We start from the raw sequence: 19,160 nt of genomic DNA, 5'->3' as shown, positions 1-19,160 counted from the left end.
GAGATGAGAGAGAGAGAGAGAAAACCAGAGAGAGAGTTAGAGAGGAGGGAGAGAGAGAAGCAAGGCAACAGCCACACAGACGAGAGCTAAGGGGAAAGACTCGAGAGATAGAGAGAGAGCGGGAGTTTAATGGAGAGGGCTCTACAACTGCGCACAAACACAGATTTTGATCAGTGAGTTTAACTTGCTGGTGCTGGTCAGTGCGCAGTGAAGCCATCCGCTGCAAACCAGCCGCGCGCCCCGCAGCCCCAAACTTGTTGAGCCGGGCTTAAACATTTGTTTTTTTTCGCCTGAGAGGAGCAAGTTCAGGAACTCTGCGTTGGATTCCATTTTGGACGTATTTATATGACAACACCTTTGTTGCATTTGTAATGTGGGGGTATGTTTCGTGTTTAAATATTTTCGCTTTAAAACAGCGCAAGCCTGTTGTGTGCTGCATGTTTTTTTTTTTTTTCCAGAAAAAAATGAGACATTAAATTCTCCCCTCTGTCTCCAGGTGATCGGAAGCGAGCGCGGAACCTGTGGATTTAACACACACAAAAAACACGCACGGATTTGGGACTGATTCTTTTCTTATCTTGTGACTTGTTTGCATGAACTCTGACTGACGAAGAAGAAACAAAAACAAAAATTTAAAAAAGCGAGAGAGAAAGCGATGGAAGTAAGTGCGGATCAGCCACGATGGATGAGCCATCATCCCGCGGTGCTGAAACGAGCAGCATCCCGGCTCACATCACCCGGGCCTCGGCCACTCGTACATGGACCATTCGCAGTATCAGCTGGCTGACGATGTGGATGTACTCTTTAATATCGATGGACAGGGGAACCACGTCTCTCCGTACTATGGAAACTCTGTCCGCGCCGTCCAGAGGTACCCTCCTCCTCCGCACAGTAAGTAAAAAACGGCCTCTTTGGGCCTTTTTATTTAATAATGCGCGCATTAGATCCGTGCGCGTAATGCACCCTAGCAGCGATTACTGTCGCCGCGTTTGGAATTATTTGAGTGTGATCCAGACCAGGTTTCGGTTTTGGCCCGAGCTGACTTGGGTCTAAAAATCCGAGAGCGTAAAGAGCTGTGAAACCACGCCGTAAATACGTCTGGTTTACCTGCAGTTTGTCTTTGGTTTCCGCGTGTATCACATTCAACTCCCCAAACACACACTCTCAAACACACACACAAAAAGAAAATATAAAAACTAGTGCGTAATTTGTTTCAAAAATCAACGGAGTGTTTTAGATTTAAACTATTAGAAGTCACACACACCTGGAATATTTTGTATTCACTGCCTCACAAAAATATCACATTCGGCTCAAGATTTTCAAAACCTCGTGCGTAATTTGTCTCCGAATCCAGCATTTATTATTAGTATTTAATTAAACAAACGTTGGCTCAGAAGTCACACCTGGAATGTTTCGGTAGCACCGCTGAGCGCGTGAACAATATTTATCTTTATTATAACATCCTGTTTGGCGAGTCATTTGTGGAGTTCCCTATAAGTGCAACTTCCTCAATCACGAAGCGTTTGACTTATTGCGTCAAAGGGCTGTTGGTGGTGGAAAAAAGGTCATATTACGTACAAAGGAGACGGCAGCAGAAAATACTTTTGACTGAGCAGCTGGAGGCGGGTTAAATTTGTGCTGAAATAAAATCTGTAAACGCGTTTGGTAAATCTGTGCGTAAAAGTTTTAGCAGGCCTCAAATTGCGGATGTTCCTTGATAAATTGTGCAATTTTAGGCGCCTTTTCAGGCCTCAAATGTCTGCAGAGTGAGGGGTGAGATGGTGATGTTTTGCTGTGTTTGTGCGCAGGTAGCCAGGTGTTGCCGTCCCTCGTTACTGCACGGCTCCCTGCCCTGGCTGGAGGGGAGCAAAGGCATCGCGCCGCACCACAGCACTTCCCCCTGGAACCTGAGCCCCTTCCCCAAGAACCCCTGCACCACGGCTCCCCGGCCGGCCTGTCCGTCTACCCCCCCGGCCTCCTCCTCCTCACTGTCCACCGGTCACACCAGCCCGCACCTCTTCACGTTCCCCCCCCGACCCCGCCGAAAGACGTGTCCCCGGACCCGGGCATCTCCACCCCGGGCCCCAGCAGCAGCTCCCGGGCGGCAGGAGGACAAGGAGTGCATAAAGTACCAGGTGACCCTGGCCGAGAGTATGAAACTGGAGTCGACTCACAGCCGGAGCGTGGCATCAATCGGCGCAGGGTCATCCTCTGCCCACCACCCCATCGCCACATACCCTCCCTATGTCCCCGAATACGGCCCCGGCCTCTTCCCACCGAGTAGCCTGATAGGTGGGTCATCTTCTAGTTATGGTTCCAAAACGAGACCAAAATCAAGGTCCTATTCAGGTAGGCGTGCGCTTTTATTACATATCATTTTTTTAATCTAACATCATTCCCCAGATTTGCAGCCTTAATGATCAGAAATGTTTAATTTCATACAAAAAAAGAAAAAGAAATGCCCATAAGCAGCTCATTCATGAACAAGCTCTGCTTTTTTGGGGGGCAAAAAGGTCAAAAAAGGCGCAACAAAATGCCTCAAAGCTCTTTCTTTCATCATCTGAGAATAATAACAATAACAATAACAATAATAATAATAATAATATAATAATAATAATAATAATAATAATAATAATAAAACTGACTACCATATAAACTCACACCTGACACACTTTTTTCTTTATTATCATCATTTTTAAATTTCTATTTGTTTCTACTTTAAGGTTAAGATTATTTAAGACAGTCTGCTCTGTCGTTTTTGCCAGTTTAATGCACGTGTGCATGCTGACCGTACAATGGTGGGAGACTACACCTGCAAAATTAAATATATCTTATGTTAAATAAAATAAATTATAAGTTGAAATTAAAATGCATATTAAAAAACTAAATATATTTAAAAATGTATTTATAAAAAATGAAAACAAAATAATGTACGAATTCAAAAACAAGTACCTTGAAATAAAACTATTTCGCAGATTTTATTGGATATTTTCCCCCCGTGACGCACAGCAGTTCAAAGATGAATTTAGGTCATTTTTCCCCCTTCCTCCTCTGCACCAGCACACACACGTACGCACACACACACACACACACACACACACACACACACACACACACACACACACACACACACACACACACACACGGACAGAGAGGGGGGCAGAGGGAGAGACAGAGGGGAAGCCAGCTCTCTGGGCTGTGTCGCCCCGTTTATATGTTTAAGATAATCCCATTACTGTCAGACCAGTGCGCGCCACAGTTGCATTGTTTACGCAGCGTGTAGAGCACCGGATGCTGCTCGTTCATTCACAGGGAAAAAGCGGGCGAGCCGCCGCCGTGGCAGAGTGCACGAACTGCGGAGGGAGGGAGGAGAGAGGAAAGTGGTGGGGAGATGTTTTTCCAAATTGTGGGTAATTATTTTAAAAGGTTGAAAAGCATTTTGTCTGTAATGAGATTAATATCAGCGGCTTTGATGGGAGGATAGAAAACAGTGGATTAGTTGATGCATATCATCGGGATTATTCTGCAGCATTAATGCAAATAAAGATTTTTAATTTGAGGATAATGTGAGATTTAAGATATTTCCCGATCTGATGAGTATTTCTCTTTTTTTAAATGACGTTATCAGCGCGGTGTCACGCAAACTTCAATTCTCCAAGCGCACCAAAAAAACGCACCACAAAGGCCCGTTTTGACTCGAGTAATGTGCGCATTTCAACTGCAAAGATTAAATAAATCAAGATGCTCGCATGTATGTCACGTCGGCCGGACTGACGCGTTTCTCCGTGAAGAACTCGGGTTGTGTGTGTGTGTGTGTGTGTATGTGTGTGTGTGTGTGTGTTTGCAGCTCGGAAAAAGGGGAAGTGCGGCTGCATGAAAATGCAAAAAAAAAAAAAAAAAAAAAAAAAAAAACTCTCGGCGCTGCACAAAAGCCCTGTGTGCTTTCAAATAATGTTACTGTGGCTGCAGCAGCTCCCTTGTTTCAGTTTCAGGGCCCCTGATACTATAATCAAACTCGTTAGTGCGCGTCTCACCTGTCGGTGTCACTAGAGAAGTGCCAGTGAAACATGAACACCCCCTCAATCATCTGAAAACAAAGGACACAGCCTGGAAGCAGACAATAATAATATACACACAGAAAATATCACTATTGTTGTTCATCAAATGAGAAACTGACTGATGAGAGAAAGAAGGATGTTTTTTTTTAAATATAAGATTTTATATATATATATATATATATATATATATATATATATATATATATATATATATATATATATATTTTAATTTGTCAGAGGAAATTGCATTTTTCTTAGTCTGAAAAAACGCGACTAGGGTTGCAACAGTATGAGATTTTCATGGTACCGATAATATCGCGGTTTCACCATATCACAATTTTACAGAATTATTATTATTAAGAAAAAAAAGAAAAGGCAGTACATGTCAAATCTTCAAGTCAACGAGGACAAAACATACGAATTTTCATAATAATAAGTGAAATGTGAGTATTTTGTCCTCCTTGACCTGAAGACTTGACATGTGCTACCTTTTCAATAGTTTGGAATAAACTGGATTTGGGATTTAGCACTCTACTGAGAATCCTATTGTTAAAGCACAACCTCTTTTTCTTATTATTATCAGTCACAATGACCCTTAAATGAAAACAGAGAGGTCAGTTAAGATTTAACAAATGTTTTATCATTAAAATTAAGACTTGTAAAAACCAGCATATCGCTGCAACCCTACCCAGGAGTCATAGTTTGAAATTTTTGTGATTTTTAAAAATATATATATATATATATTTGCATTATGGACCTTAACACAACTGCTGCACCAACACTCACCACATGTGTTTAATTTTATTTAAAATAAAACATCTGCTGCATAAAAAAATCCTGCTTATATGAGCAATGCATTATTTTTGATGTTGCAAAGACGCTTTTGTGCATACTGCATGCTTTATGAAAAAAAATAACCACTAACAATTCTGTTTTCAGCATGCATTAAGAGTTACGTGCGAGGACCAACTGACCTACTGTCTCCATGTTCTGTGTATGTCCGTGTGTGTGTGTGTGTGTGTGTGTGTGTGTGTGTGTGTGTGTGTGTGTGTGTTGCAGAAGGTAGAGAGTGTGTGAACTGCGGGGCCACGTCGACTCCGCTGTGGAGGCGGGACGGTACGGGTCACTATCTGTGTAACGCCTGCGGACTCTATCACAAGATGAACGGGCAGAATCGCCCTCTCATCAAACCCAAGCGGCGGCTGGTACGTCTCCACCACGTTTTCTCTGTTGATGACATTCTCCGTCTCTCTCTCTTTTTTTCATTTATATGTATATATATATGCAATGACGATGCTATTTTTTTATTTGCTAAAAAATTGTCATTGATTCACAGTATTCTGTTTAACCTGGAGCAACATTTTTTTTTTGGTGCTGCTTTCAGACGCCTGTCACGACTATTTCAACCGACGATGCTATTTTTTTATTTGCTAAAAAATTGTCATTGATTCACAGTATTCTGTTTAACCTGGGGCAACATTTTTTTTTTGGTGCTGCTTTCAGACGCCTGTCACGACTATTTCAACCTTTGAACACTGAAAAAAATGGCGCGATTAAAAAATATATATGGTGGGAAAAGGCAATAAGAAGCTTGGTAATAAATGTTCCACAAACTGCAATAAATTAGTATATTTTAAGAATTATTTTTATAAAAAGCTTGGGAAATGTCTATGGCAAAAGGGAAAAACCTGTATATTTTAAATTAGGTTACAGAATTATTAAGATTTTAAAGAACTTCCCAGCTCATTTTCTTGTTAATTTTATAGCTCTTTTCGTTATTTATTTACTATTTTTCAGCTAATTTTCTTGTACTTTTTACTCGTATCTTGCCATTTTTAAAAAAGCTTAGAAAAAGGAAAAGAAATCTACATATATAGGCTATTTGCATTTTTTAAATTATGTTACAGAATTATTATTTTTTAAATAATTTTTCCTAATTTCTTGCTAATTTTTGGCTAATTTTTTTCTTGTTGCTCATTGCCCTTCCTCCCATGTTTTGGTAAGAAATCAAGCCAATTTGCTCAGGTTTCAAAGGGTTAAACAATAGGCCCCATGTGTATTTTGGAGATGCATTAAGGCAGCTGCAGGCCTGCATTCAAAAATGGCACACTTGAGCTCCATCATCATTACTTTGACATTTCGGATACATGTATTGGCAGGTTGTTTTTGCTGTTCTTCAAGTGGAGCTACCCCTTTTTTGCAGTTATTTTGGGAAAGCCCCTCTCATCAAAGCTGCATCTCTTATGAGCTTTAGAGGAGTTCCCCTGCCTTCTTAGGAAAGAAAAAAAATCTTTCTAGGCAATGATGGCCGTCCAGTCCTGCTCTGGACTCTCCTCCAGCTCGCCTCTCTCTAATGTGAAAACCCGACTTCCCAGGAAGGGCTGCCGGATATCTGAGCAGCGCAGATAAGTCCCCTCTAACAACACAGCCCCGCTTCCCCAGTCAAAACACAGCGGCTGCTGCTGAGTCTGAACTCGGGCCGCCACACAGGCTCGACTAGAGACTGTTCACTGTTTTAATCTGTGCTTAAAAATGCTGCCGCGGCCAGGTGGGCAACCTCCACGCCACTGACTGACCCTGTAGGTTTTTATTTACAGAGGGAAACATGCAAAAACTGTTTTCTATAGGCCAAAAAGTAAATTCAGAGGAGGATTTAGGACAAAGATATGAGCTGCCAGTCTGATAATCTGTGTAAAAGTTGACCAAATAATATCAAATTTTCTTATTTTTAAGGTTTTGGTTGCAGAAAATGTTAAGTCTAAGAGGATTTAGTGATTATAAAGGGTAAAAATCTTATTCTTAGGCCAGAAAGTGACAGCAGGGGAGGATTTAGGACCAAGATAGGAGCTGCCAGTCTGATAATGTTTACAAAAGTTGACCAAATAATACATAATTTTCTTATTCTAAAGGTATTGGATGCAGAAAACATTATGTTATTGAGGACTTAGTGATTATAAAGGGTAAAGATCTTGTTTTTAGGCCAGAAAGTTACATCAGAGGAGGATTTAGGACCAAGATAGGGGCTGCCAATCTAATAATGTGTGTTTTACCAAATAACGTATAATTTGATTGTTTCTAAGGTTTTTGTTGCAGAAAATATTAAGTTATTTGAGGATTTGGTGATTATAGAGAGCAAAAAATGCAAATAAAACCTTATTTTCAGGCCAAGAAGTGACATCAAAGGAGGATTTATAACCAGGACACAATCAGCCAATCTGATCATTTGTGCAGTAGTTGACTTAATAATATCTTGTTTCTATCTTAAAAATATCTTATTTTTAACTTTGTGCTTATGTTGAAGGTGTATTTGAGAATTTAGTGATTGGATAGATTAGGACAGAAAATCTTATTTATAGGACAAGTGACATCAGAAGAGGATCATGGCCCGTTTATCTGATAATTAGTGTAACAACTGACAAAATGTTATGCTGTCTGCTTTTTTTAACGTTCTGGTGGTAGAAAATGTTATTTAAGGATTTAAGTGTTATTTATAGGCCAGAAAGTGACATCAGTGGAGGATTTAGGATCAAGATATGAGCTGCCAATCTGATAATTTCTGTAATAATTGACCAAATAATATGTTGACTGCTTATTTTTAGGGTTTTGGTGGCAGAAAATATTAAGTTACTTGAGGATCCAGTGATTGGATGGGCAAAAAATGCAATTTACAGGCCAAAAAGTAACATTAAAAGAGGAGCCAATGAGATAATGTGTGAAATAATTGATGACATGATATGTTGTCTGCTTATTTTTAATGTTATTTAAGGATTTAGTGATTGGACAGAGGGCAAAAAATGCAAAGAAAAAAAAAGAAAAAAAAAGAAAGAAATCCTCTTTATAGGCCAGAAGCTGACATCAGAGGAAGAGCCAATCACATAATTTGTGTAATAATTGACCAAATTATATTTAGTCTGCTTATTTTTAATGTTTTGACTGCAGAAAACATACGTTATTTGTGGATTTGGTGATTGGCATAAAAATGAAGAGGTTGAAAAATGCAATAAGAGCTTATTTACAGGCAAGAGAGACACCAGAGGACGATTTAGGACCAAGACATGATCAATCAGATGATGTGCATATTAGTAGATCAAATATTGTATTGTCTGCTTATTTTTTTTTTAGCATTTTGGTAGCAGAAAATATAATGTACATTATTTGAGGATTTGGTGATTTGATAGAGTGCAAAAATGTAAAACATGTTATTTTTAGGCCAGAAAGTGACATCAGAGGAGGATTTGGGATGAAGATATGATCTGCCAATCTGATCATTTGTGTAATAGTTGACCAAATATTGTGTTGTTTGCTTATTTTTAGTGTTTTGGTAGCAGAAAATATTAGGTTATTTAAGGATTTGGTGATTGGATAGGGGGCAAAATGCAAAAAAAATGTAAAAATGTAAAAATATTGTACTGTCTGCTTATTTTTAGCATTTTGGTGGCACAAAGTATTACGTTATTGAGAATTTAGAGGGCAAAAATGAAAAAAAAAATCGTATTTTTAGGCCAAGAAGTGACATCAGAGGAGGATTTGGGACAAAGATATGACCCGTCAATTAGATAATTTGTGTAACAGTTGACAGAATATTGTATGGTCTGCTTATTTTAGCATTTTGGTAACAGAAAATATATATTATTTGAGAAATTGGCGATTGGATATTAGGAAAAAATGCCCCCAAATCGTATTTGTAGGTCAAAAAGTGACATCAAAGGAGGCATGTACTGCCAATCTATAATATGTGTAATAATTGACGAAATGATAGGTTGTCTGTTTATTTTTAACGTTTTGGAAGCAGACAGTATAAATTATTTGAGGATGTGGTGACTGGATAGAGGACAAAAATGCAAAAAAATCTAATTTTTAGGCCAGAAAGTGAATCAGGGGAGGATTTTGGAAAAAGATATGATCCGCTAATCTGATCATTTGTGACTAAATATTGGATTGTCTGCTTGTTTTTAGTGTTTTTGTTGCAGAAAATATTGAAGGATTTAGTGATTGGTGTGATTAAAAAAATGTAAGGTGTAAAACAAAAAAAAAAGAAAATGCAATATGACACACACATCGTGCAAGGACTTAACAGACCTAATAAGGTTTATTCCTCCTCTCTGATTGGTTATTCACAGCAGCAGCAGCAGCAGCAGCAGCAGCAGCAGCAGCAGCAGCAGGGGTTATTAGGCCACCACATGTGTATAATTGGAAATCCCTCCCTGAGATAATGTAGTCCTTTAGGTTCGCGCGTCCTCTGCGGTCACCTGTCTATTGATTGTTTTTAGAGATTATAACATCAATGTCAAGCCACTGCAGCAGCAGAGCGGGCTGTGAGACAGGCAGCTAAATCCATGGGAAGACACGACTTTCACTGTGTCAGGATGAAGAGAGGGTTTCACTCTGCTGCTAGCCTGCAGCCCAGCTAAAAATACACACTTTTCCTTTCCTTTTTTTATCATTACTCTGCTTTTAATTGGCGTGCAATTACTGCCGAAGGGCTCATTTCACCGCATGATCATGTTTTCTGTCCATGATGTTTAAAAAAAATCTTTTAATCAAAATCTATATGTTCAGTGCTTTTTTTCCTTTCACTTCGATTGTTTAAAAACGAGCCTGCGTGGCACACAAACACGCACTTTAAAGGGGAAATTTAATCAGATTTAATAGCTCTCCCATTTCAAGGCACTGCTTTTATGTCTTCTGTAAATATTTATTCTGCAGGAGGTATGTGCTCTATGACGCTATTTTTAGCCTTGAGTGAAAGCGGCTCTGTTTTGTTTTTTTGGTATTTCTGTCTTTATTTTAACCATTTGAAACATGGAGGCGACGTCACTTTTCCTGTGCTGCTTTCAGACTCCTTTCACAAGCGTTTAACCCTTTAAACCTTGAGCACATTGCTGCAGTTTCCTTGGATAAAAAGGCAGTGAGCAACATGGAAAGGAATGTTCCACAAATCGCAAATTATTTTTAAAAACCTGGTGCGAAAAGTCAAAGCTAGGGAAATACAATATTTATAACTATCATACATATTACATATTCAAATTATGTCACAAAATTCTTATACTTATTTTTTATGCACTTTGAAAGGTCATTTCAATTTTGTTTTTGTCTTTTTTTTGCTGCTAATTTTCAAGTAATTTTCTTGCACTTATTACTCATTTCGTGCTAATTTTTGGGTCATTTCTTCGTCTGTTGCTCGTTGGCTTCGTCCAATGTTTGCTCAATTTGCTGAAGTTTCAAAGGGTTAAACTATTATTAGCTTCGGTGCAAAAAAGGGTGGCCACTGAGAGTGTATATGCAGGCAAAATAACGCATTTATTGTCTTTTAAATAGCTTTGCACAACGCACATGAGAGGAAGTAACGATTGCATTTAATGTGCACTGAATGAAAAAATGTGGTTTTCTTTGGTGCATTTATAGAGATGTACATGCAAGACACTACGCATGCAGGGCTGCGAACATTGCACCTGAAAAGACTACTTGTGATGTGTTTAATTTCCACATTTTTGGTTTAATGGTTTACTGTAAAATCTGACAAGTTTATTGTACTCTAAAAAAAGTCTATTGCCATTGACAAATGTTCGAAAATATAACTATTAGTCTTAGTTTCTGTTTACTTTACATGAAATTGTTAAGTAACCTAACATGTAGTTATATTTAACTAATTTTGTGAAGTTATCAGAACTTAAAAATAACAAATTTAATCAAATCAAGTTTTTTAAGTTTTAGTTGTTAACAGCTTCAGTAAACCATGTTAGTCTGGTTTAATTTGATCATCACAAAGAGGATTTTGCCAATGATAAAGTCTCTATAACTTAGAAAGACTGATGACATAAACTTATCATTTTTAAGTTGTAACAACTTCACAAAAGTATGTTAATATAACCAAATTTAAAGTAAACTTAACAATTAGATATAAAGTAAACATAAATTAAAACTAACTGTTATATTTACTTACATTTCTAAAGGTAATTGGTTTACTAGTAATTGGTCAGATTTTAAAGTGCTAAATGCTCAAATATGCACATTTCAGCGATGCTTTCTGCAGCCCTGCATCTTAATGCGTCACAATAAAACCTCCATGTTTTTGTCTGGTTATGATGCGCTCATGTGACGTTTCTTGTGGTCTTTTTTTTTCTGTGTTGCAGTCCGCAGCCAGACGGGCAGGGACGTCATGCGCCAACTGCCAGACGACAACGACGACGCTGTGGCGGAGAAACGCCAACGGGGACCCGGTGTGTAACGCCTGCGGCCTGTACTATAAACTGCACAATGTAAGTAATAAACCTTCATAGGATATCTCACTAACACATCAAAAAAAGAGGCTTTACTCCATCTTCCTCTCATCACGTCCTGCTGGGCACCTCTCCCCTCCCTCCTCTGAATATTTTATCCCTGCAGAGGATTTCCGGGGCACGGGCGATAACAAATACTGTAGAATTAATATGATTTATTGGCAGTAAGTGCGAATCTAAAATGTATAAGACCGAAGTGAACTAAGCCCGCAGCCGCCTTGCTTTTGAATATTAAAGAAGGGGGGGCTTAATTAAAATTCGATTAATTTCCAGGCCCCATTTTTTTCTTCTTATTTCGAGCCTTTTGGTTCCTGGCGCGCCGGGGACTCCGAGTCCCCCCTCTGACCACCAATCCGCCTGATTCGTTTTGGGTTGGTTAGCGCCTCGCCACATCATTTCACATCCTCAATCTGAGAACCCCAGGGACTCGTTTATCTCTCCCTCTCTCTCCTCTCCTGCCGCACAAAGCTGTCACTTTTAATCAAACAGCCATTGTGGCTGAAACTAATAGTAATAATAAGCAGGCTAACTGCTCTGAGGCCACATGTAGGTAATATTTTCCTCTCGCAGACAACAGATAAAGGCTGCACTGTAAAATCTGACAAGCTGATCTTACTTTAAATAACCTTTAAAAAAACATAAAATGTAAATAAACTATTCTTATGTTATGTTTATATCTATTTGATAGGTTTACTTAAATTTTTGTTGTATTTACTTCATTTTGTGAAAAATAAGTGAAATTAACTTGTTCTTTCTTATTGACAGCAACTAATCAAACCAAGTTAGTCTGACACAATATTGTGTATTAACTAAGTAGTCACTGTAAAATTTGACAAGTTGATCTTACTTTTTTTAATTTTGGAAACTGATTGCCTTGAAAAAGTAAAAAAAAAAAAACTTAATTCATGTTTACTAATTCATGTTTATCTAAGTGTTGTTTACTTGAAATTTAGCTGTATTTACTTTATTTTGTGAAATTGTTCCAACTTAAAAATGGCTGCAAACTATCACTGTAAAATCTGAAAATTTGATCTTACTTAAAATAATCTTGGAAACTGTCTGCCTTGAAAAGGTAAATTTAACATAACTATAAATCTATATACTTAATGTTGTGAAGTTGTTGCAACTTAAAAATGACAAGTTAAATCCCCTTTTTCTTTTTAAGTGCCACCAACTTCAGTAAACCAAGTTATTCTGATCTAACTTGATCATCACAAAGAGGATTTTGTCAATGATGAAGTCTGGAGATCTGCGAGTTCTGTTTTGTTTACATGTTTAAGAAAATACAAATATGACTGACTAGTTTGCAACCAGCTGAATACAGATAAATAGCATAGTGAACATGGGTTCTAAAACTAAGAAGGACTGATTTAGGTAAACTTTTAAGTTGCTTCAACTTCACAAAATTAAGTAAACCTAACAATTACATCTACAGTAACCATAAATTAATAGTTAAAAGGTTCTCACATATTTACCAATGAATTATAAAAACTTCGCCATAATATACGACCCAATTTCCAATTTAAGTATTTTAGGATGGATAGGCCTATGATCATGCCAACTCTCTGTACCTGCAAGTTCTTGCTGGCAACTCGCTGCATTCACCAAATAGACCAGAGCTGCACATACGAGTCTACTGCAAAACCTCAAGGCTGCGCCTGTTTTTTGGAGAATAGAAAACCAAAGATCCAGTCAACATTTAAGCAATGATGTGCTACAACTGAAAAACAACATACTTCGCGTAATGTTTTGGGAATCTGATGGACATTATTTAAACAGTGAAAATGATATATACTCAAAACTTTTCCAAAATTTTCAGTTAATTCCAAAGCATTTCCAGGCCTGGAAAAAAAAGCTTATCTAATTTCATAACTTTTCCAGAAATTTAGTGATGGTGGGAACCCAGTATTTATATTTACTTACATTTTTCAAGGCAATCAGTTTTCCAGATTTTTTTAGCAACCGATTATTTGATCATTGATAAACTGTTATAATTCCTAACCTGGACATTAACTTTTTTAAGTCAAAAGAAATGGTTTAATCACAGCCAGCCAGGTAACAACAGTGTTGACCCAAAGTGTCAGCACTGTTTGTCACTGCTGTGAAATTAAAAAATAAAACGTTACTAAGTTAAAGTTATATAACCCTATTTTTCATTGAGGGGTGCCCTCTTTCACAGCTTGAGCCCCTGCCCCCAAAATGTCTATGCACGGCCCTGAAAACGAGGCCGTCTTTCAGGTGTTGACAACATGTTTGTGGCAACTTCTGTTTTCACAAGCTTCTTATCCGAAGCTCACGGGACAATAAACCGCTACCATCAGGTGTTTTGGGACGGTGCACACGCAGGCGACTAAATTCTCCATGAAGAATGTGGAATTTGTTTCAAAGGGAGCAACCGAAGTCTGGATTTACCAAAATAAACTCATTTCACAATTACGCAGAGGTCGGGGTCGGTTCAGATGCTAATATGCGACTGGGAAATATTATTCTTCTCTCCTTTTAACCTCGCTTCTGCAGCGCCCAACAATCTGCCAAAAGTAACATGGGAAAATGATTTAACAGGGAGTGTTTGCGTGACAAGCAGGGCAGCAGAGCACACTGTAAAATCTGACGAGTCGATCTTACTATAACTACTCTTACATTGTGTTTATTTGTTGGGTTTACTTAAAAATTTGTTGTATTTACTTAATTTTATGAAGTCAATTGAAAAGTAACAAGTGAAATTAACTTGTTCTAAGTGATAACTTTATTCACTTTTAAGTTGCAACAACTTAAAAAAATTAAGTAAATACAACTAAAATTTACATAAATTGAATTACATCTGAAATATACATATCAAGACTAATGGTTATACTTACTTATTCTTATCAAGGCACTTGGTTTCCTAGATTTTTTAAAGTAAGATCAGCTTGTGAATTTACAGTGTAAATATAACTATTAATCTTAACTTATGTTGACTTTATATGTAATTGTTAAGTTTACTTGCAATTTAGTTATATTTGGGGAGTAGTTGCAACTTAAAAATGACAAGTTTAACTAAATCAGTCTCTTCAAGTTTTAGAAACTTCACGTTCACAGTGTTAAATATCTGTATTCTGCTTGCAAGCCAGTAAATCGTACTTGTATTTACTTAAACATGTCAACAAAACAGAACTCGCAGATCAACTAACTTCATCACTGGCAAAAAACCTCTTTGTGATGATCAAGTTAAGTCAGACTAACTTGGTTTACTTAAGTTGCTAACACTTAAAAAGTACAAGGGAATTTCACTTGTTTTATTGCACAGTCGCATTTGAGCATTAGAGTATAATATTAGCTCTAAAAAGCACAAAGATTTACAGTGTTTTACTGTATTTTTCTAGACTTTTCTAGACTATTACTGTTAGAATTTGGCAGAATTTTTGCAACAATTTCACGGCAACAACTTTTCCCATAAAATTACAGTAATCTATAGTAAAATTTCAGATTTAAAATGTAATTTGGTTTCAAAAAAGCATCAAGATTTACAGTTTTACTGTATTTATCAAAAAACTATACAGAATTTTGCAGAATTTTTACAGCAATTTCACTGTAACATCTTCCCTTATTAAATTATAGTATCCTACAGTAGAATTTGAGGTTTACAGCGTAATTTCGCTCCAAAAAGCATAAAGATTTACAGTGTTTTGCATTACAGTGCTGTACATTACTGTCAGAATTTTGCAGAATTTTTATGGCAATTTGTTCCACAGTGTGCACACGCCTGCTTGTTTTAGAAAATCGGGGCTTGATTTGGTTTCTCGTCTGTGTCTCTGAGTGAGGTGTTCAGGTTTGACACCTCTGGTTTCAGGTGGTTAGTTGCTGCTGTTGGGAGAGAGGATGTGTGTATGTATTTTGCGGTGGTCATTGACTCAAACACTTTGGCTTTTGTTTGATGTGCTGGGGCGGCGGCCCGAGTGCAGGCCGAAGGCCCGGGGCTTCCTCTGCGAGACGGTAGACATCTCAGCATCAAAGAGCGCGGGCCTGACCGGCTTTAGGTGGGCGTAGCGTGCCTCGGAGCTGGAAGCAAGGCAGAGAAAGTCACCCAGTGTGGAGCCACATCTTAGAGACTGAAACCACATCACTGGAGGGGGGGGGCACAGATCTCTGCCCCGCGCTAATCATCCAGGCCACTCTGCTTAAAGAGTCACTGAAAAATGCCAATGTCTCAGACAGAGCGCGAAGAAATCCCCGCTCCCATTTCCCCGGGAAGAACCGCTCAGAAAGATCAGGAAGCCAGTCATCCACCTCCCCTCATAATCCGGCCCACAGCCCCGAATTCCATCATCCAGCTCCCATTCCCGGCTAAACCGGTGCTGGAATATGGCAGCTGGGGCCATTTTGGCCAGCAGACGGCCGCGCGGTTGAGGAGGAGGGTGGAGAGGAGGACTTGGCCGACGCCGGCGGTCGTCATGGCCATGTGTCTCTGTGGTCGACATTAGCTGCCAGACCCTTCTCCGTCTCTGCTCTGCAAACCCTCCGTCTTCCCTCCATCCCTCCTCCTCCTCCATCCTTTTTCTCCCTTTCTTTCTGGCTCAGTCGCAGCCTCAGATACAGTTAAATGATTCAACATTTAAATACACACACACACACACACACAGATCATATAAACAATCTTGTGTTTCAGGATGGGACAGTCAGATTTGCCCGTAATGGGACTCCATTACATGTCATTATGTCTCCTCAAAACCCCCAAATCTGCCTCAAAGAAAACTAAAAGCTCCACATTTTCTTACTTATTTTGAAATGTGGTGACACCCGTCACTTAAGGTTGCTTTTTTTATTGTTGCTTAATCCTTTGGAACTGGAGAGAATTGGCTTGATTTCTTTAAAAAAAAAAAAAAAAGAAATGTGGGAAGATGGCGACGATTAACAAAAGAAAAAATGGCAAGAAAGATTATTAGAAGAAGAAAATTAGTAAAATAAATAAATAGTTAATGAAAAAATAATACATTTTTAAAAAGGACAAAAAAGAAAAAAAACAAAGAAATGATCTGGGGAAAGTTCTTATATATAATAATTCTGTAACCTTTTTTCAAATATGTAACTGAAAATTATAAATATAGCTTTCCCCTAGCTTTTTTTAATAATAATGATCTAAATCTGTTAATTTCTTGCAATTTGTGGAACATTTCTTAAAAAGGTGCTCATTGCCCCCACCCCCACCACCACGTTTTTAAAAAAAATGTTTGAAAAAGGCACCAATTTGCTTTGGGTTCAAAGGTTTAACCCTATGAAACCTGAGCATATTGGCTTGATTTCTTTCAAAAACATAGAAGGGTGGAAATGAACAATAGAAGAAGATATGACCCAAAAATATCCAAAAAAAAAAAAAGAAAAAAACCTAAAAAATTGTTTAAAAAAATGGAAAAAGAAAAGACAGTTGAAAATCAACAAGAAAATGAAAACGATGCTTAAAAATTGCAATAATTCTATAACATAATTTGTAATCATGGTAATTATAAATATACTTTTTTCTTTTTCCTGAAACATTTTTCTCTAGACTTTAAAAAAAAAAGAGACTTTTTCTAAATCTACAATTTTTTTGCATTTGTGTGCTCATTGCCTTTTTCCCCCCATATTTTGATTTTTTTTTAATTGCAGTTTTGCTCATGGTTCAAAAGTTTAAGTACTTGTGAAAGGCGTCTGAAAGCAGCACTAGAAACCAGATGTCGCTCCTGGTTTTAATGTTGAAGGAGCCACAACGACAAATGTCTTTAAGTTGATCTCTATCTCGCATGTGAACGCGCTGTGGCGGCAACAAAATACTAATGTGCCCCCTTCTCTGTCTCCTTTCGAGAGCAGATCAACCGACCTCTGACCATGAAGAAGGAAGGCATCCAGACCAGGAACCGGAAGATGTCCAGCAAGTCCAAGAAGAGCAAAAAGTCCCAGGACAGCATGGACGACTTCTCCAAGAGCCTGATGGACAAGAGCAGCTCCTTCAGCCCGGCCGCCCTGTCCCGCCACATGTCCTCCTTCCCTCCCTTCTCGCACTCCGGCCACATGCTGACCACCCCGCTGACCACCCCCACACCCATGCACCCCTCCTCCAGCCTCCCGTTCCCCCCCCACCACCCCTCCAGTATGGTCACGGCCATGGGTTAGACGTCCCCCCGCGCCCCTGAACCCACGGCCTCGCCACCTCCACGCCCCTCGGTACCTCTGCTGACCTGCTTCCCAAAAAGACAAATCCTCGGCCCGACCCACGCCCCCCTGTCCCGCCACCGAGCTGCGGCGTGACGGCGACAGTCCGGCTCCTTCCTCCTCAGTTGTATCTTATTTTTCTAAAAGTGTACCTCTGCGATGATGTGAATGCTTTGCAGACTCTGACTGTGGCGCACTGACCTCCGCGGGGAGAACAATTTCCTCCAAACCACGAGACGCCGCCGCCACATTGAGGCCCATCCACATGACACGGAGCTCCATTTGTGTACAAAAAGCCATTTTTCCACACATCACAAAAAAAAATACTTTGCTGAAATTTCTCTTCACCTTGCACCTGTGTAACAGGAACCCCACCCCCGCCCCCCGCCCTCGCTGCTCCCCTTCTTCTTCTTGCCGGAGATGAGGAGAGACACGATATATTTGTACAAATTGTATGAAATACAGTACATTTAATGAAGACTTTTTAATTAAGTGAGAATAAAAAAAGGAAACATGCCCCTGGGCAGCTAAGAAGGGTACGAGTCGCAGCGGTAGAAGACCTCCTGAGCGAGGAGAGGACGCCTCGGAGAAAAAAAAAGGGAGGAGGAGAAGGTGAGAAGAGACTTTAGAGAAAGGGCAGGCCTCGGTTTTCGCCTGCGTGAACTGTGTTGCATTAAGTTTGCAGAGAGTCCGCGGCCCCGGCTGCAGGCGTCTCTCACTCTCTTTTTTTTTCTTTCTTTTTTTTTTGGATGTGCTATAGGTCTCGGGCAATTGGTTTGTGTTGACGCGCGCACGTACACACACATACACACATACACACACGCACACACACACAAAAAGACTTTCTTCCTGCCCACAGATTATATGCATTGTGAAAAAAGTTCCTGTATTTGTTATTTGTATGTATAAATCAGAGTACCAAAAATACGAAATAAACAAAGATGTAGAATTATTTCTTTATGTTATGCAGACTGAATGGTTGTAAAAATTTAATAATAATCACTAGTGTAAAATATGACTGCTTTTTGTTTCGTAATTTTTTTTTCCCTCTTTGAAAATAATAAACTAGTTTAATCTCTGTTGACATGTTAGCGCTGTGGTTTGAGAGACGTCTTTTCTTGTGATCTTTGACACACCCACCCGCCACAACCACAACCAGCGACACCCCGCCACATTTCTTTTTCTTTCTCTTTTACCCAGCATTCACAGGAACGGCTCGTACGGTCAGTTGAGCACAAACAGGAAGAGCAGAAATAAACAGAGGCGATGGAGGAACAAATCAAATGGCAGGGGTCAGAGAGGCCGGCCCACACAGGCACCGCTGCTGAAGGGGCTTTTGTCTCGTCCTACTGATACATAAATACACAGCGACTGACACGCAACACTGTACACACACATCACACATCTACCAGTCACTCAGCGAGGACGATTAATCAGGAAACGGCGTCATTTCAGGCATTTCCCTCTGACTTGTCGAGCTTCTTATGTACTTTATATCAAAGAGATGCTGAAACCTGACAGCAAGAATATCCACTATAGTCACATCTGTCTTTCCTAGACATTAAAAATCAGCAAAATATGTCAGATCAACACGCTGAAACCTGAACAAACTTTTCTGTCCCGTGGTTTCGACAGAAGTTGCACCGACGTGCTCAGA

The 19,160-nt window shown here is 39.2% G+C and overlaps 1 protein-coding gene across 1 annotated transcript; it reads left to right on the top strand.

The window, feature by feature from the left end:
* The first annotated feature begins 655 nt into the window (after positions 1-655).
* Positions 656-18,584, top strand: gata3 (GATA binding protein 3). Its single transcript, XM_042511049.1, is given in 10 exon segments — positions 656-709; positions 711-891; positions 1,813-1,923; positions 1,926-1,966; positions 1,968-2,027; positions 2,030-2,101; positions 2,103-2,292; positions 5,118-5,263; positions 11,192-11,317; positions 17,162-18,584. Coding segments are annotated over 10 exon segments (1,284 nt in total). The 3' UTR covers positions 17,465-18,584.
* Positions 18,585-19,160: the final 576 nt, after the last annotated feature.

Source organism: Plectropomus leopardus, chromosome 22, assembly GCF_008729295.1.
Source record: "Plectropomus leopardus isolate mb chromosome 22, YSFRI_Pleo_2.0, whole genome shotgun sequence".
In the NCBI taxonomy this organism is placed as follows: Eukaryota; Metazoa; Chordata; class Actinopteri; order Perciformes; family Serranidae; genus Plectropomus; species Plectropomus leopardus.
This window is presented reverse-complemented; position numbering and strand designations above follow the sequence as displayed.